At 41.1% G+C, this 20979-nt stretch overlaps 1 protein-coding gene across 1 annotated transcript in view; it reads right to left on the minus strand.

The window, feature by feature from the left end:
- The window catches only part of LOC121879240 (cytochrome c oxidase subunit 3-like), a 30337-nt gene extending 11826 nt beyond the window's left edge, over positions 1-18511 (minus strand). The window contains exons 1-2 of the mRNA XM_042385840.1: positions 18492-18511; positions 18013-18107 (exon numbers count right to left, since the gene is read on the minus strand). Coding sequence (XP_042241774.1) covers positions 18013-18107; positions 18492-18511 — 115 coding nt within the window. The remainder of the gene's footprint in view (positions 1-18012; positions 18108-18491) is intronic.
- Positions 18512-20979: the final 2468 nt, after the last annotated feature.

The following is a 20979-nucleotide window of genomic DNA, read 5'->3' on the forward strand; positions in this document are numbered from 1 at the left end:
TGTACGTCTATTTCCGTGTGTACGTCTACTTCCTTTGTGTACGTCTATTTCCGTGTGTACGTCTACTTCCTTTGTGTACGTCTATTTCCGTGTGCACTTCTTCTTGTTTGTCGAGTAGGAAAGACATACAGACACAAAGACAAAGATAAATAGAGAGAGAGAGAGAGAACACCGCCGCCCTGGAGATGGCACCAAACTAATTTCCGGACCTTCGTCGGGCCACACCCCAAATTTCCCTACTAAAACCGTGGATTGGGTTAGGTTAGGTTAGGTTAAATTAGGGTGGGAGTAGGTTAGACTAGATTAGGTTAGATTAGGGTTACGGTAGGTTAGGTTAGGTTAGATTAGGGTAGGAGGTAGGTTAGGCTAGATTAGGTTAGATGAGGGTTAGGTTAGGTTAGGTTAGGTTAGATGAGGGTTAGGGTAGGTTAGGTTAGGTTATATTAAATTAGGGGGGTTGAATAGGTTAGATTAGGGTAGGGGGTAGGTTAGGCCAGATTAGGTTAGATGAGGGTTAGGGTAGGTTAGGTTAGGTTAGATTAGATTACATTCAGATTAGGTTAGGTCGAATTTGATTAGATTAAGACCAGGTCAGATTTCATTAAGATTAAACAAGGCCTAAAAGTAAATTATGTTATATTTCTGTTCCGGCGCCATGATGTAGTGAACACCTGGAGAACTTACACCTTGAACTCATTAAAAATATAATAAATAAATCGACCACCTAACCAAACTCAACCTAACCTAACAACTAACCTAAGCTAGCAGCTAATGTAACCTAACCTAATCTAACCTAGCCTAACGTAACCTAACCTAACCTAACCTAACCTAACCACGGCGACCTACCTGAGTGTCTTCCATCTTACCTGTCCGTTCAGGTGAGTTTTCCTCTCAAGGTGTTAAGGCTGTCACACGGTTCTCTTCCTCAACACTTAATTGTCTATTCTGTTTTCTTTTTACTTTAAGGAATATATTTCGTAAGTAACTGTAGTATTATCTAACTTAGCACTTAAAAGGATATTTTGGTTTGGCTGCAGGTACACAGGTTTGTAAGTAATTGTATCTCTCTCTCTCTCTCTCTCTCTCCCTCTCTCTCTCTCTCTCTCTCTCTGTTTATCACCGTAAAAACTACCTCAGAGTTAAAACGCTTCTCAGGTGTGTTTGATCAACCGGTAATGTCATTTATATGGTAACGAGATTCTAAACTGACGGAATATACCCCAGCCCTCTCCAGTCCTTCCTCCTCCCTCCCTCCCTCCTTCCTTCCCTCCTTCTCCTTCCCCCATCCATCTCTCCTTCATCCTCTCCCTCCCCTCTCCTATAGCCCCAAGATCACCATCCCAGACCCAGCCCTCAGAACCAGCCCTTCCTCCTCCATCCCCTCCCCCCACCTCCTGTAGCCTCCAAACCCCCACCCCCCACCAGACACCCCCCCCCACAGGACACCCCCCCTCTCCACACAGGACACCCCCCCACAGGACACCCCCCCACACAGGACACCCCCTCTCCACAGGTCCAGCCTAAATGGATATAAATACACATGAGTCAGGGTGAGAGCCTCGGGTGAGTGAGTGTGACTTTCTCTATTGACTCCTGCAAATTAAACTATGGTGAGAGAGAGAGAGAGAGAATGACATACAGACAGACAGACAGACAGACGACAGACAGACAGACAGACAGACAGACAGGCCCCTACAGACGTTCATCCAATATTCGTGAAACACCTCATTACCGTGATCGACACACTAATTTGTCAGGGTAATTAAACTGACAGGAATCATTGGCACTATTCCGTCGGTACTATTCCATTGGCACTCTTTCTTTGGCACTATCCCGTTGGCACTCTTACATTGATGCTATCCCGATGCCACGAGTCTATAAAAACTATTGTAAACTGTATGTGTGTACGTTAGGCATATGTATGTATGTTAAAATATGGATGTGTAGTCAGTATAGTATATGTGTGTTTATACGTGTGTATGTATAGGTTTGCGTGTGTGTGTGTGTGTGTGTGTGTAGGTTTGAGAATATATTAATGTGTGAATCTCCGGATGTGAGTATATATGAATTAGTAGGTGTATAATAAGCAAGCGCTGTACACCACTATATTAAAATATACTACGAGCTTAAATATGGTTTTTTGTAAATATATCAGTAATTCTTTATACAAAATACATAAAAAAAAAATATTATACCAATTGCTAAAAGGATGACGCCATTAAACAAATGACAAACAGTTAAAATATTCAAAACAAAAACATAAATATTCCAACTATTTCTGTTAGCCATTACACCACGTCTCTTCAAAACAAATAATCTTAAACACACACATTTCCTCCAGAGATTTAATATAAAAGCAATTTAAAATATGCAAGTCGTCAAGCAGTGAGCCTTTACAGTTGTGAGAGAGGGTGAAGTATGTAGAATTAAACACATAAGTTAAAATATGTAATATGCGTTTCAATATGGCGGCGAACAGGAACACTTGAGAAATTCCTGGGATTGGTTGAAATTTTTTGTCCTGACGGATTATTATAAGTGGGTGGGGTGGTATGGTGGGTGGTATGGTGTGGTGTGGTGGGGTGTTGTGGTGGGTGGTATGGTGTGGTGTGGTGGGGTGGTATGGTGGGTGGTGGGGTGTGGTGTGGTGGGGTGGTGTGGTGGGTGGTATGGTGTGGTGTGGTGGGGTGGTATGGTGGGTGGTATGGTGTGGTGTGGTGGGTGGGGGTGGGGGTGTGGTGGTGGGTGGTATGGGTGGTATGGTGGGTTGTATGGTGTGGTGTGGTGGGGTGGTATGGTGGGTGGTATGGTGGGTGGTATGGTGTGTGTGGTGCGTATTCTTGGCTTTTAATTTGACGATGATATTTACACTCAGGCGGTGCAAAGCTTGTGACTCTTGTCTGGCCCAGGTGAGAGAACTACTGGTAATATTTGATTCCTAGAAAGTTAATTAACTCTCGTACTTACCTGCCTGTATCATGGCTCTGTGTGTTGTGTGTGTGTGTGTGTGTGTGTGTGTGTTTTGTGTGTGTGTGTGTGTGTGTGTCTGCTCGTAACGTTACATACCAGTGAGTGATTACATGAGGTTCTGTAACATGACTCGCTGCTGTAATCATCCTGAGGTGTTGTCAGTAAAAAAAAAATATTACTAATTCTAAACTCAAATTAAGATTGTAATGGTAATAATACACACGCCATGTTGAATGAATTTTTGTGTATTGAAGTTTGTCCAAGGAAGAACATTATACATCATACGCTGGGTTTTCTAGAGGACTTTTTTTCTCTTTTGTGTATTGCAGTTTGTCCAAGGAAGAACATTATACATCATACACAAAGTACTGTGTGTGTGTTTTGCTTATTACATCAAGACTCTCCAGATTCGCTTCATTTAGATGTTGTTGAAAATTATATTCAGTAAATGGACAAGAATTTTTAATTTTCTAAGTGGAGTTTTAGCATTTGTGTGTGTGTGTGTGGTGTAGTGGTCAGCATGCCCGCCTCGCAAGCGAGTGGACCCGGGTTCGATCCCCGGGCAGGGTGAAACTATGGGATTCTTTACGCCATTTGCCTCTATCTGCCCAGCAGTAATTGGGAACCTGGATTTAATTGATTTGCAGATCCTGTTCCGGGGTAATGGTTAGCCAGTTGTCGAGTTGTCCGATCTTCTTGGACTATTCCTTGACACTTGGGTCATGCACTGTTAACTCGGGTGTGGTTGCTGTGTTGGCGACAGCTTCTACACCTTAAACAAATTCACGCCTAGGTGGCCTAGAACCGGGCATCCCTGTTACAAGGGGCTCATTATTATTATTATTATTATTATTATTATTATTATAATATATGTGTTTGTGTATGTGTGTATGTGTGTGTGTGTGTATGTGTGTATGTGTGTGTGTGTGTGTGTGTGTGTGTGAACGACTCCGGGAAAGCGGGGATCAAAACGTGTACTGGACATGATTGACCACATTTATTCAACAAAACAAAATATAAAAACAAGTCCAGAGAATTATAATTTAGTACTTTCATTAATTTAGATATTAGTTAATAGCTACAAAGGTATTTTTATTACCTGTAGTTAACGGTAATTAGTGAAAATGAAGTGTTGCGCTATTAAATCAGGTGGTTCAAAATTACCATGTGAATTTGTTCTTGTAAATGGTTTAATGTTGGTGTTGTTGTTGTTGTTGTTGTTGCTGTTGTTGTTATGCATAGTAATCATTAAATAATGTGATGGATGAAAATAATGACCATCTTTATAACAGTACGTTAATGACATTGACTTTACCGTGACTTAATTTACATAATCTCTTCTCTAATGGGTCTTTATCATAAGCAATACCTTCACACTACTATACAACTATACAAACTGGGTCATGTATTATATCCGGTTGTCACTCTGAGGTTCAAGTTAACAAACAAACCAACGTCTTGATATAAGGAAGCATTTTAGGTCAGTTGTCTTAGCCATTAATGACCTAGGTAGTGTCAGGTATCAGATAGTTAACATATGCAATTGTCTTATAGCTGTTGTCTTCATATTTTCCGGTATGTTCAAACTATGTCATTAATACCACCTTTGAAATGTTTCCAGTGAATAAATGGAAGATTAATTTACTCTTCCAGGGATGAACTGTAACCTGACCTATTTTTCCTATATGTGGTCGGTGGCACTAAGATTATAATTGGAGTAACCTGCATCGTGCCTTGAGTTATAAGTAGGGCCATTATACCTCGAGGGTGATTGGATTTACCTGTGAGAATGGATAGAGAAGGGAGACTGAGGTTATTATTAGTGACAGGTGCTTGGGTGCTCGAGGAGGTGAATAGAATGAAGGTGGTGTGTGGGATGAATCTGCTGGGGACAGGTGAGGGGCGTAAAGGTATCGGGAAGAGAGACATCCAAGACATGCAGTGTATGTGTGTAGGGGGGGGGTATGGTGGTGATTGGTTTATGAGGAAGGGGTGTTACTGATGGATGATGCCGAGTTGTGGAGAGAAAAATACATCCATCCTAACCTAACCTAACCTAACCAACATGATTTGGCTGTTGAGGAAAAAAAACACGATTTGAAATTTCGCTTTCTGGTTATATTGATGTGTCGAAAATGCAGTGTATTCCTTTTTTTTTCGTTCAGTGAGAGATTTTTTTTTAATATTTAGGATAACTTTTTCATTCCAATAATAATTCATAACTTATCCTTAACATAAAATAATTACGAAAGAAAATCAAGAAATAGTTTGTTATAACGCCGGGGTCCTCTCACTTGACATCTAAGTATTAAAATCAGATTCAGACACAGAGTAAAACCATGAACTAAAATATTATCCGTCTGGTACACGAGGTTGGAGCTGATGCATTATATAGAAGGTGTGGAAGGCTCCGCTGGTCTACACTTATTTATTTAACCTATTAATTATGAATGACATTCCTGGCGGAGTGTGGGACGAATGGAAGACCAGGTGAGGGTGTGCCTCTTTCATTTTAATATGACATGAATAAAGTTTTGCATTTGAGCCTCGCGGTTTGGTTTTCCGTTTGATCCAGGGTATAGTGAGTGCAAAACCTCTCAACCTTTTATAAATTATACCTGTAATGAGATCAAGGTAAATAAAAGGTAACCAAGGTAGCAGTTTTAGTTACTGTTTATCTACCTGGTCGTCTCTCTCTCTCTCTCTCTCTCTCTGGGCACATTCCAGTGTTTTGTATGTTTCTAGTATATAATGTGTGTGTGTGTGTGTGTGTGTGTGTGTGTGTGTGTGTGTGTGTGTGTGTGTGTGTGTGTGTGTGTGTGTGTTTGCTTGTTTGTTTGTTTGCTTGCGTGTGCGTACGTGTGTGAATATTGCCCCCTCAGTACACAACACCCTCTCCACCACACCTGACAGGAATGAATCGTTGTTTGACAGTCCGTGAATGGTGTTGTCGCGGCGCCGCTTACACCGACGCGGCCACAGCAGGGGTATGACGGTTTGGACGGTGTCGCTCCCGTAGCTGCTCTGGTCCGATGCCTCAGGTGATGAAGTGCTCTAGTATCTTTATTGCTCGGGTAGTTGTACTAGAGCTGACCTGGGTGGTGGTAGGAAAATACAGGTAGTCTACATGTTGTCTTTACGTGTGGCTGGGCTCTGAACCTGATCTGACCTAACCTAGAATAACATAACACAACACAACATAATATAACAACATAACATAACACAACATAACAAGCAACATAACATAACAAAACATAACACAACATAACATAATATAACAACATAACATAACAACATAACAAAACATAACACAACATAACATAAACACAACAACATACATAACAAAACATAACACAACATAACATAACAACATAAGTCAGTCAGGACAGGCATTGGGAACCTGTCCAGTACAGTTACCTGGTTGACTCGTCGAAAATCTATGACTGAGTCCTCCCATCCTCCATGCTCTTGGGAACTAAAAATAAATGTAGGTTCTGTTGATGAGGAAAGGTTGGATCACCTTACAGTGCATGTCTTCATGCTGCCTGCTGGACTACCGCCCTTCTGCTGTGCAGGGTAGCCTATATGCTGGGGTGTGAATTGGGTTAATGTCGAGTTTTGAGTGAGATATGATGATTGTCAACGTTGTTTTTACCTCAGGTTCTCCAGGTAATGCTATGATTTCCTTGAACTCGGCGAGTAATTCTAAAGATCACCTTTTGCCTCGAGGATGATCGACTACTTCGTGTAGTGCCTATCAACGCTTCATTATTTACAATATGTGATTTTTCGTTCGATTTCCTGTATTACACTACCTAGTGGTAATTCAGCCATGGCTCTTCGACAACCGCTTTTGTCATAAACAAGGAAATGACCTAAACAACATCCCTTTCTTACTGGGTTTTGGGTCCCACCAGTTCTACACGAGAACAGGACATCTGTGAGACTACTAATCTAAGCAGTGCTTAGGTAGACTCAAGTGACAAACCTTTCGCTCGTGAGCTTTCACTCAGACCGCACAACATCTGTTCCTTCACTCACATTTGGCCAACGTACTGTGACTCTAGTTGGTTCCTGTGGCTATGTGCCCGGTATGCCCCAGTTAACACAGCAGGCGGTGAGTCAGTTCTGGCCGCTTTCATCAGAAATGTCCTTTGGCCACTAGGTGAAGTTTCAGAGAGTGGCTCCTTAACTAATTACTGCTGTGCAGAACTCCTACGCGCCTGTCAGGCAGCGGTTATTACTGAACTCCAGTAAGCAATGGATGTGAAGTTGCATTGCGTGATATATTCTACACAATTATATTGATTGGTTTGATCTCGTGGCTGAACATTTAATCATTGTTCTGCCTTAAGTGGTCAAACCAAATAGCCGTCCGCTTCTTAAAAAATTGCTGTAACTAATAGACATCCGCCAAAACCTTTACTGAGACCTAGAAAAACGGGTGGTAATGTTATCACCACCACTATGTCTAATTGGATTCCCCGCTTACACCGGACAGAAGGAATATCTGTGGGTCTTAATGGCCACTTATTTGGAGGATATCGTGCTGGAGTTCATTGAACGACTATTATTGAGATCCTGTTGGCACAGGCCCCGTATCTATAATGCAAGATAACTGATTATTACCTATCTCGCTGGTACAGTCAACACCTCCACTTTGTTTAACGTGAGATTAATGATAAATGGTGTTTTCTTGAACCGTTGATGCTATCTAGATCGTGTTTCCTGGACGCGCTCCTCTTCTCCCGAAGGCTGTATAGTTGCCTCCCGTCGATTTTTCCATTTCTTGCCTCATTACGCTGTATATTTCCTGCAATCTTCTGTGATGTGTTATCCAGAGACTGATGTACTATACACCCTATATTCAGATGCCTTTAGTGTTTGGGAGACATTTGACTACACCATGTGTGTCCTTTGGGTGTTTGAACAGCAGGACTATCTGAAATCTAAGGTCCTGTGAGGATTCTGTCCTTCGATCCTGCCTCTGGCTATTTCAGGGACTTATCTTAAGCGTCACTGCAAACCCAGCATTTGTCTGTGGTATGTCGCACGTTGCGGAGCACAGTGTCTTTGTGTTTGGTTCCCACTTGACAGACTGTGGTTGTGTGAGCTGGTGACTGATGCCACCTGATATAGCCCTAGAAACATTTTCATGGGTTCCATAATTTCTTCTATAATTTGGGGTTTAGTCCTTTTTAAACTCTTTCTTGGGCTTTCGTGCAGGTTCATTGATGACAAGATAAATACAGAAGAATTAATAATCCGTGAAATTTCCTTTTAGACAAGTTGTCATTTTATCGAACCAATGTAAAGGAATCCATCTAAGATCAGAAGTCTATCTTAGTGAGACCCACCCCAAATTTGGAGCTTCTTATTAGCTTCATGTGCAAGCAGGTGTCACCTGTCCTCTCTGCCATCTTAAAAAATCCAGAAAAGTGGTTTATCCTTTGGGCCGATCCAAAAAAAATAGTGCTTCTAAATGTTGATAATCATCCGTTTCTTCGTCTATGGCTGAAACTTAGATACCTCTAGCATAACATAATCAGAGATCCTCGGCAGTAAACTCTTGTACCTTAGTGTTATTTGGGAAGTAGCCTTGCATTTGACCGACAAATGTAGTCTGTGATTAGTAGAACCACCTGTTGCCATTTTTGTTGTGTTAAGCACTAGCGTTAGTAACCGTTGAAGGTAATGGGTAAAATGTTGCGTAATTGTCTACTGTAAATCCTCAAGCTGAGAATCAATAGAGTACTACGGGTAGCTGAAGAGTCGGTAATAATAATTAACTCTATTTAGCCTAATTGTAGTAATTCTTCCTCTATCAGTTGCCGTGAGTCATAAAGTATTAGACTGACTATCAGAGTCTGAGTCACTAATTTTCATCTTGATACCCAAAATTTTGAAGAGTCCATGTAGCAGGACTATTTATCACTTCACTCCTTGTATTAAAGACTCACTATGTGTGCTCATGGAAGTAATACAAAAAATATTTGCAATAATTATGAAATGAAGAAAACAAACATTAATTTATTAAAAGTAAAAAGTACTAAAAGTATGTGTAACCGTATATATATATATATATATATATATATATATATAATATATATATATATATATATATATATATATATATATATACTTTTGTAAGACACTTTCCAAATTATGCACGTAATATATATCTTTATATTGACTACATGTGAAGACCTCTTGAAGTTCACTTGTGTTTGTGTAGTTTATAAAATAATGATTGTTTGTGATCTACCTGAGGGGAGAGTCCGTGAGGCTTCGCGCTGGTTATGACCTAAGGAGTCGATGACGTCCTTCTCAGGGAGGGATGACGTCAGGTCTTACTGCGATCCACCTGGGGGCTGATCTGTGGCTGACCTCTGGGTTGGTTCCCTGATCAACCCTAGGAACATTGTTTAAGCAAGAGATTGTTTGATTGTGTGGAACCAGAACCTTCCTAAACTCGGTGATGTAGTGTTAGCTGGTAGTATCTCAGCCCACACTCGGTAGACGGCTGCTGTCGGCTCCGTTCGGGGTAACCTTCAGTAGTATGTGTCACTGAGGGTTTGACTGCTAAGTTGGCAATCTTTTATAATGTTTTTGTTACCACTGTGTCTCTATGTATACGTTCTGCAAGTGTTTATAGCCACTGTCCACTTAAATTTCTTGTAATTGCTTGTTTGTTGATAATTCACTTAAGATGCCACTTAATTCACTAGAATCACTTGAATTAATGTTTGTTTCTGAGTGTCTGACCGATTCTTCTAATCCATCCCACCGCTGCCACCAGTGTGTTGGTCACACTATATATATATTAGTTCTTGAATTGATAAGTGGCAGGGCTGAAGTAAACACTTTGTTGGTTTCGTTTTATTGTAGAAAAATATTGTTTCACAGGTACTGAGTTCAGTTGAGAATATATTGTACCTTCTCTACTAAGGAAAGTGTCTAAGTGCACTTATAGGAGAACACTTAAGTGAGGTGTTCACTGAATAACAAGTTATATGAGAGTACCTCACTCACCCAGGTAGAGAGGGCGGACAGGCAGTCCTCGAGAGGAAACGCGTCAGATGTGTTGTTGCTGACATGTGCTGACCCCAGCCCTACCGCGCTCACTCCCCAAAGGGAATGTCACCTCAGCAATTCACACATCCACATAGTTGAAAAACTTGGTGAATAATTTGGTATTATACATTTGGGTGAATATTTATATAATACAAATGGTGCTGTTACAATAACATAACAAAGCATAACACAACATAACATAATAACATAACATAACTTAATAACATAACATAATATAACATAACATAACATAATGTAGCATAACATAACATAACACAACAACATAACATAACATAACATAATGTAGCATAACATAACATAACACAACATAACATAACATAACATAACACAAAATAACATAATAACATAACACAACACAACATAACATAACATAACACAACATAACATAATAACATAACACAACACAACATAACATAACACAACATAACATAACATAACACAACACAACATAACCTAACACAACATAACATAATAAACATAACGTAACATAACAACATAATATTACATAACATAACATAACGTATCATAACATAACACAACATAACATAACATAAGCTTGCTAAAGAAGACAAAGGAACCATTTCCACTCAGCACAGACCCTGAGTAACTGTACGAAGGTTTTAAAATGGAATTTGTCGGGAGGAGAATAAAATTATTTCAAGATTTATGGTTTAAAAATTCAAAATAATTCCCCAAAAATATATACGATTATGATGTATAGATGTATGATTATATACGGTCATGGACAAGCTTACGTCTCTTATTCATTAATTATACATTTATCATGACTCATACATTCATATTATTCTAAACAAACAATTCCTTAATTTTTTTGCTTAATATATAAAACAGTCGAATTTATGAGGAATATATAAAATAAGTGAAAGTCATCATAAAGGAATAATGATGATAATAATAATAAAATAAATATTACACATTCCGTCAAACATTCCTCCTCCTCCGTCTTTACCGCCTTCACTCAGGAAGTATTGGAACCTTAGTCGACAGCTCAACCCCAAGTAAAACAAGACTTCAACACGGTCGGAAGTCGGCCAAACTATTCTACCCCGGCCAGAGACATTTCCAGGGTGTTTGATGATAATCTTATTTCATCTCTCGGGTCTCTTTAGGTTCTCTCGTCTCTGTGTCTCTGTTTGTCTGGTTCTCTTGACACTCTTCTCACCTTCTCTCATGTTCTCTCGTCACTTCATTCCTACCTCCTCTGACATGTGGTCATTTTTCTTCACTTTTTATTGATTCATCTCTTCGTCTGTCTGTTTCGTTCTCTTTGTCTTGCTTCATCTTTCTTTCATCCATTTTTTTTATTCATATCTTATTCGTTCTCACTCGTTGACTCACCCTCCCACTCACTCACTCACTCACTCACCCACCCACTCACATACCCACTCACTCTACCTCACTCACCTACCCACCCACTCACTCACCACTCTCACATCACCGACCCACTCACTCACTCCACCCACTCACTCCTCACCCCTCCACCCACTCACCTACCCACTCACTCACTCACCCACTCCTCCTCACTCACCCTCCCACCCACTCACCTACCCACTCACTCACTCACAGCTAGAGTGTCTAATCTTCAGGTGATCCAATATATAAGGTTTACGGGAATCCAGCTGGAGTGTAACATCTAGGGAGGAGGAAGGAGTCTTTGCATGTTTATACGTTCGTGTTTTGAATCGGATTGGGCGGGCCTTTTGAATAGCCAATCGTCCTTGTTTACCTATTGCATCCAGTTTGTTCGGATATGCAACAACAACAAGATTTAATTTATGCCCCCCCTCCCACCCCTCCCTCTCATTCCTTGTTACAGCCCCCTCTCTCCCCCATCCCTCTCGCCCACTCCCTGTGTTGACGTGAGTTCAGTGTAGCTATAAGGCTGGTTTTGTTTCCTTCTATCTCACACACACACACACACACACACACACACACACACACACACACACACACACACACACACACACACCTCCTTTCTCTGTTAAAACGATCCTCTTTCCTCCTCCTTCTCCGCCTCCTCCTTCTCCCCTTCTTCCTCCTCCTCCTCCTCCACTTCCTCTTCTTCTCTATTCACTCAATGTTCTCTCTCAGTATTAACCTCAAGTGCTACTCCTCAAGTGTTCCCAAGTCGTCCTTCACTGAGTTGTTACGACATGTTGAGGATGAGTTACTAAACCTTGATGACTTAAGACTTAGACTGTGTTGATAAGTTGGCTTTTTGGTTTATCTTTTGTTGTGTTGGTGGTGATGGTAGGGTGTGTTGGTGGTTGTAGTGTTAGATTGGTGTGTTATAGTGGTAGTGGTGTTGGTGGTGTGTGATAGTGGTAGTGGTGTTGGTGGTGTGTGATAGTGGTAGTAGTGTTGGTGGTGTGTGATAGTGGTAGTGGTGTTGTGTGGTGTTGGTGAATTAGTGTGTTGGTGGTGTTGATAGTGGTAGTAGTGTTGGTGGTGTGTGATAGTGGTAGTGGTGTTGGTGGTGTGTGATGGTAGTGGTGTTGGTGGTGTGTGATAGTGGTAGTGGTGTTGGTGGTGTGTGATAGTGGTAGTGGTGTTGGTGGTGTGTGATGGTGGTAGTAGTGTTGGTGGTGTGTGATGGTGGTGGAGTGGTGTTGGTGGTGTGTGATGAGTGGTAGTGGTGTTGGTGGTGTGTGATAGTGGTAGTGGTGTTGGTGGTGTGTGATGGTGGTAGTGGTGTTGGTGGTGTGTGATAGTGGTGGTGGTGTTGGTGGTGTGTGATAGTGGTAGTGGTGTTGTGGTGTGTGATAGTGGTAGTGGTGTTGGTGGTGTGTGATGGTGGTAGTGGTGTTGGTGGTGTGTGATAGTGGTAGTGGTGTTGGTGGTGTGTGATAGTGGTAGTGGTGTTGGTGGTGTGTGATAGTGGTAGTGGTGTTGGTGGTGTGAGTGGTGTTGGTGGTGTGATAGTGGTAGTGGTGTTGGTGGTGTGTGATAGTGTAGTGGTGGTGGTGTGTGATAGTGGTAGTGGTGTTGGTGGTGTGTGATAGTGGTAGTGGTGTTGGTGGTGTGTGATAGTGGTAGTGGTGTTGGTGGTGTGTGATAGTGGTAGTGGTGTTGGTGGTGATAGTAGTGTTATTGGCAGTGATGTTGACGGTGGAGGTGGTGTGTGTGATGGTGCATGATGGTGGTAGTGGTGGTGATGATAGCAGAGCCTCCCTAACACAGGTCTGAGCTTAAAGCATGGACCAGTATGCACATGAAAACATAATTAATGAGGTGACTGGTGGCCGGCCTCCAAGTGAACACAAAATGGAAAGTAAATATTTTGATATCTGTTGACCCTTAAAGTTGAGAGAGGCAAGTCACTCTTTACTTCACCGGGCACTGAGGTGGAGGAGAGAAGAGGAGGAAGGGCGGGGGGGAAGAGGAGGAGAGTGGAAGAGGGAAGAGGAGGGAAGAGGAAGAGGGAGGAGGACAGAGGGAGAGGCGGAGAAGGAAAAGAGGTGGAGGAAGAGGGAAAGATAGAGACGAGGAGAATGGAAAGGGAGGGGGAATGGAAATAGGAAGATGAAAAGAAGGGAAAGAAGAAGAGGAAGAGATGGAAAAGAGGAGGAGGAGGAGGAAAAATGGAAGAGGAGGAGAGAAAGGAGAGGAGGAAGATGTCGGACATGAAGCACCAACACACTCCCCTGAACAAGACTGACCACTACTGTCTCATTGCCCTCAAAATCAATCACTTTAACCCTCACGAAGATCCAAGACTCTTAAGAAGAACTTCCTATACGATTCAATTCTAACCTGAACTTGATCCAGCCTATCCAAAACAGATGAGCATCACAAGAGAGGAAGAAAAGTTGAATAGGTAAAAAAAAATCTATTAAATAAAAATGTCATAGCTACAAACATAGAATTAACATCGGCAAAAATACATAAAGTTTGTAAAGCATAAAGTGAACACCAATGCTATTACCTAACAGATTTACTGACTGGGGAGCCAAAAGGGGGACACACATAAATACAGGAAGGAAAATGTTTCGGTACAGTTTTTATCAAGAATATTAAAGGTACAGGATAGCTTCACAACAACCAACACATCCCGTAAAGAACCTTGATGAACCACTGTCTCGGTTTACTCCTGAACTCTGAAGCATTACACTCGAGGCAACTATCAGAGGTACAGTGGATAGGTATGATTATATTATCATTGTCATTATTATTATTATTATTATTATTATTATTATTATTATTATTATTATTACTAATTATTTATTTACTGGCCTTATTTATTTATTATTGGTATTATATATATTTTTTTTTCCCACTACTATTAAGGACAATTTCACATACAAAAAATTTACAATGGTCGTAATTTCTGTTTCAATTACAATGTTATCGAATGATATGCAAGTCACACACACACAAAAAAAAACATGATATTTCGATTCCCCCAAAACTGCAAACGTATTTTCAACATTGCATATACTCACGGCATGATAATTAAAAAACATAAAAATACGATAATATATTGCAATTGAAAAGATCATCAAGCGAACTCTAAATCCGTGTTTTATTGCACCAATTTCACGCACCAGAAAGCATATAGCATATAGTGATAACAGTTCATGTTTATATATAGTCAGAGAACTGTTACTGGGCATAGATGTATACGTGAGAGAGAGAGAGGTGGATGAATGTGGAGATAGGTAAAGGAGGGAGACTAAAGAGGTGGAAGATAGGGTGAGGCATAGAGGTGGAGAGGGACGAATGACGGAGGTGTGAGGTAGGATTGGAAGACAGACAGACAGACAGAGGAAGAGTTAGATAGACAGACAGAGAAAGAGTTAGATAGATAGAGAGAAAGAGTTAGATAGATAGAACCAGACAGAGAAGAGTTAGATAGACAGACAGACAGATACACGAGAGAAGAGTTGAAATTAGTGATTGGAACGTAAGAGGAAAATTAAATGAAAGAAGATAAATATAAGGAAATAGAGAGACAAGAAACCGAGAGAAAACAAAACAGAAAGGGAAGAGAGAGAGAGAGAAACAGGAGAGAGATAGAGCGAGAGATGGCAATTACTACTATGAGGACTTGACGTGATGTGTATAGTTCAGCATACTCTTGAGTGTATTGTTCACCTCTGACTGACATTGCAATCACACAGAGACAATAATAGAGAAGTTCATTTACCACCAAAAGGGTACGAATTTAACGTACCGAACCCGTGAACCCCAACCCGTGTATACGAACTTTTCTGAACCCGTGAATCCGAACCCGTGTATCCGAACCCGTGAATCCGAACCCGTGTATACGAACTTATGAATCTGAACCCGTGTATCCGAACCCGTGAATCAGAACCCGTGAACTCAAACTTTAATGAAGGGGATTTAGATAGAAATCTTTCTTAACACCGCTTTTAATACAACTATTTATTGATTAACTGAATGACATGGACACATTAATAGCACATTATATTTAAGTTACTAGAACATTATATTTACGTTACTAGACACTGACTCTCGGACACAAACATAAAATGAATACACTTCCCACCGTAAGTAACTCACCCTATGGATAGCTCTGACAATGACTCACTTGTGACCTGGGGGAGGCCCAGCGGGTGCTGCTGGACTCTGTCTCCTATGGGAGACTGCTAGCTGGAGACGCGGTGCTGGGGAGGGAAGTCTCCCTCCAGACCTCTACTAGTAACAAGCGTGACTCCGTCCTCTGTCTTCAGTGATGTGAAGGTAATGCCCCGTGGAAGGAGCTGCAGGGCCTTTATGGGAGTCCCCAGCCAGCAGATGACCTCTCCTAATTAACACTAAACTGGTTAGATCTGGACAGCTGTGTTTGTCCAGGTGCGTGGTCATGTCGCAGGTCGGTAATGCTTCCTAATTATTACCACCCGGTCATGTCGCCGGTTGAGCTAATCGCGTGGCGGTGAGAACTCTGGGTCAATGAGACCTCTCTTGGGTCATGTCTGGACAGCTTGTCCAGGTGTAGTTTCTTGAGTAACACGATCATAACGCCCGGTTAACTCAGGTACCTTGTCCGGGTCAGGTCTTACTGTCACTGTAGGGAGTGTCAGCTTATGTGGGTTACCACGTGGGCATCATCTTACTGTTGTATGTGTTGTTCTTCTCTCGGCTGTAAGCTGTGGCCTGATAAACAATCCTTACATAACCCGTGAATCCGAACCAGTGTATCCAAATCCGTGAATTCGAAACCGTGAATCCGAACCCTTATATCCGACCCCGTGAATTCGAACCCGTGTATCCGACCCCGCGAATCCTAACCCTTGAATCTGAACCCATGAATCCGAACCGGTATATCCGAACCCTTTTTCTGAACCCGAACCCAAATGAATCTGAACCCACCACCTCACACGTTCTAGGTCACCTTGTAAATAAAACTCCAACACGAACCCGGGAATTATTTCTTCCCTTCTCTTCCTCTTTCTCCCACTTGTCATTTTTCTCTTTGCAATAAACTTTTTCGCCCACTTCAAAGGTTATCAAAGCAGATATATTTTGGGGATATTTTTTAGTGAAGAATTTTATATGTTTTTTCAATTACATTTAGTGAGATGTTTCATTCAATTAAAGTTTTTTTTTTTGGCACTATTATTTTTGTCTCATAACAGTAAAGTATGGTAATTAAATTATTATATTCAGATTTCATGAGAGGGGTAAATGTTCATTGAAATCTAATGTTTATTTAAGAAAAGTCATTCAAGCTTGAGATTCTCTGTATAATGTTCCAGTGATCCTGTCTATAACTTTCTAATCATCAGCCACTATCCCTCTCTCTTTGTCTCTCTCTAGCACACACACACTACTACTACCTTACTACTACTTTGCTGACACTCGGAATCGAGTATGACGATCATCCAGCTATGATACAATGATATGAGTTATTAGGGATGCCACCTTCATTGGTGAGTTTTCAGGTGACTAAAGAGGCCGATACGGGACCGGCAGGGTTGTTCACAGATGTTGCACATGTGAAGGGCTACACCAAGTGCGGGAGGGGCGGTGGCAGCGTCTTTCCGGCGTTGGCGCTTGTCTGCCTCGGTTTGCAGTCGGGCTAACTCGAAAGTATTGACACCTTCTCGTGTGGTGCTCCTCCACGCCTTACGATGTGGAGGTATCGTCTCCCAGGTGAGGGGGTCGATTTGGCACTTTTTCAGGTTTGTCTTAAGACTATCCATATACTTTTTCAATTGCGGGCCGGCGTTATGTTTACTATTCGTTAGGTGACTAAAGTAGCTGCTTTGGCAGTCTACTGTCGTCTATGCACGAATGGCCAGTCCAACGTGGTTGTTCATAGATAATGGTAGCCTCGATGCTCCTACAGTTGGTGTCAGCAAGAATACTGGCTCATTGTTCTCTTGTCTTCCCAGCGAACTCGGAGGATGGAACGTAGACTACGTTGGTGAAAATTTGAAGTGCGTTGAAGGTGCTCCGTTGTTTCCATTTTCCCGTGTGATTTTATCAAGATTTATCTTATCCACGTTTTCATTGTGGATTTACATGAAATATATATATATATATATATATATATATATATATATATATATATATATATATATATATATATATATATATATATATGTTATGCATGTATAGTAAAATTTTATTCGTATTTCACATGGTTGGGTGAACACAATATATGTTATATCTGTGTTGGTCTGCCACAGCGGGACTCGTATAAAAATATTCGAGCCAATCACACTCGCACTCGTAGTAATAAACCATTTGTATTCATGGACACACCCAGAACCTCTCTCTCCTACGCTCACCGTGACTTATCCCTTCCTAACTGTTCACACCACAAATTGATATCGTGGCAGCCATTTTTACTGAATTTTTCTTTATTTTTATTTTTCATTTTTTCACATGGGAGAACTGTAGGCGGAGATATCGAACTGGCTGTCATAAGATTCCTGCCTGAAATATTTATGGACCAACCTGAGGCGTCACCCTGGCTAACACAGAGAGCTCTTGTACCTTTATCATCTACTGCCTCTTGGTTATTGGTGAGCGTCAAGCCGGTGAGGATACGGCTGTGTATAATTCCACAATAACTGCTGACGTTTGTGGGTGTGAGTCGTGTTGTTGAGTCCTGTAGTGAAGGGAGGAGTATGGCTGTGAGGGGCGCTTGGGTGTGTCTTGTAAGATTTGTAAACACACACACACACACACACACACACACACACACACACACACACACACACAGACTTCAAGATTAAAACAAAACATCTTGAGCATCATCGCCATCATCAGAGAACACGCAGCATCACTTTACACACACACACACACACACACACACACACACACACCTGTATCAATATTCAGGATCAAAGAGGACCATCATCCTAGAAGAGACCCGCCGGCAGGTGTTCCTCCGCTATTAAACTCTTGTCGCACCTGCCTTTATGCATGTTTACCTGGAGTACGAGCACACCATGGTAAAGATCCCCCTCTCTCTCTCTCTCTCTCTCTCTCTCTCTCCGCCTTGGTTCTGGCGAGACATAAAGATGGACGCCACGTCATTATAAGGTCGTCACTCACACCTCAACGTATAATAAAAACGACTTAAATAGTGTGAGATTGGTGGTCCCGTTTCTCAAAAGTCCTCACCTTACGATAAAAATGTTCTCGTAAGTGATAACGTAACTAATTATTTGACTTAAGATAAAACACTATCGTATCAGAATTGCATTAAGATCCTACTTTAACTTGATACGTTTACTTAACATTAGGTTAAAACACAAAGGAAGAGATTCATTGTAAAGAAAAATTATCTTAAGTTAATTTTTACTTTTATTTGGTGTTAAGTGAATATATCTAGTTAAGGTAGTGTCTCAGGGTAGTTTTGGTTCCAGGTGTACCAACCATCCATCGTAAGGTACTGAACACTGAGAATCAAGACGCCAGGGAGACCTCATCAGTGCTATGTAAGACCCTGTAATCAAGCGGTATTTTTGCCCCGGAATTCACCTGTGCATTAGAGAATCAACTGAGTGAACGGAATGCGAGAAGGAACGAAAAGGAGACAGCAAGATAGCAGAAGATAAAGAAAGGGAAACAAAAGAAGATTGATTACTAAGAAGGTAAAAATATAATGAATAAGGAAAATAGAATGAAAAAAAATCGTATAAAAGGAATATGACAAGAAAATAACTAATTTTAGTGAGAATAAAGAAACTGATGAAAGAAGGAAGAAGACGAGAGAAAATAAACAATTAAACAAAAGCAAGAGTCAAAAAAGAATGAAACAAAACTGACAAGAATAGTCTAAAAAGAAAGAATAAATTCCAAATAACGAAAATGGAACACAGAGGAGAAACCCAATGGAGAAATACGTATTCAAATATTAGTGTTTCTGTGACATACATATCACCATTGAAACAGAGGAGGAATTAAAGAATAAATAAAGGGATGATCTTATGACAACCAAGGTCTATCCTCAACAGACCGTGATGGCAAATTTTAGCCTATGTCCGGCAGCACTGATCAGGCGCGTCACACGGTTGAGAGGCGCCTGAGGATTGCCACTACTATCGTACAGTGTTGAGACCCAGTTAGAATTGACAGTGTGAGAGGAATGTTTTATATTGGGGGGAAGTAAAGGACTGTTGAAGAGTTTTTATTTTATATATATTTTTTTTTTGCGAGAGTGTGGTAGATTTATATATAATTCCTTATGACCAAAGAGATATTATTTGGTGTTCACTTTTCGGCTACTTTTGTAAATTACCCAAAACAAATATAAAGTGTAAGTGTTTCATCTGCCTTAATTTGGAAAACTTTTATGTAAAATTTTATTCCTAAGTTTTCGGTCTCGCTTGAAAAAAGATCCAAATTATCCTGAGAAGAAATTAAGAAACTTCCCTGGGTTCCTCACCTCCGCCTCAGGGAAGGAAAAAGAAGGAAAAGTCGTGTGTTTTTTTTCCCTGTTTAACTTCTTTCCTCATGTCACTTAGTGTATAGTGTGTGATCATTGGTGGTAAAACCCTGTCACTTCCTTGCACGTCTTTTCTCTCATGCCAGTTGCACAGTTTTCTCACTTCCCGGAAATAAACTTTATCTTTATTCATCAATATCCCTAACTGACAGTCTTTGAAGCATCAGCCCCCCTTGCAACTTCTGTTACAATATCATGCAACAGTGTATTGGATGTCGACCTTCCTGGAATTGTGTCGATGGTCTGTACCTTGTGATGTGCAGTGGTAGTGTTGACGTCCTTCACATCTCCTGGTCGTGGTGACACCGACCCGGTAGTAATATTTCCTTCCTCTTGCTTTAGTCGTGTAGGAAGAGGCGGCGCTGGACGTTAGTATAGTGGGGTTATATCCACACTATGGGTTAATAATGGGCTCCTTGGGTGTGGGGCGTGTATCGTGGTGGGATGGTGGGGTTACCGACAGTTCATTGATCCCAAACTCTGACCTAACTTAAGCGTTCGGCTCGATAAACCTTTGCATCAATAAACTTTAGTACCCATTCAGACCATTGCCTCTGCTCCCTTCAGTGGCAGTTTCTTGTAATGGTGAGCAAATAAACAAAACTACATGGTCTTCATATGTTCATTAGTCTTAAGGTAACTCACACACATAATAAACATTCCAATATATGTATAAAATCATGTATGGATTCAGGTCACCTTATCCAGCACCATCTATAAGCTACATGATAATGATCTTGAGAAGTCGCCACGATAGCTTTCTCGTTGAGTTGAACCAGATACGAGCTGTTGCCAGAGTCAGTAACTGGAGAGAGAGAGAGAGACAACGCGGCTTTCACAAACAGATCATCCACGTCCCCCTTTTAGCTCATCCCTGACTTCATGGCCAGGGATATATTTGCGAGCTTTTGATGCGTCAGGTTTCATACAGAGTCTCCGGGTAACGTTCTGCCAGATTGAACTAGCCA

This window comes from Homarus americanus, unplaced genomic scaffold (genome assembly GCF_018991925.1).
Source record: "Homarus americanus isolate GMGI-L3 unplaced genomic scaffold, GMGI_Hamer_2.0 scaffold23009, whole genome shotgun sequence".
NCBI classification, from domain to species: Eukaryota; Metazoa; Arthropoda; class Malacostraca; order Decapoda; family Nephropidae; genus Homarus; species Homarus americanus.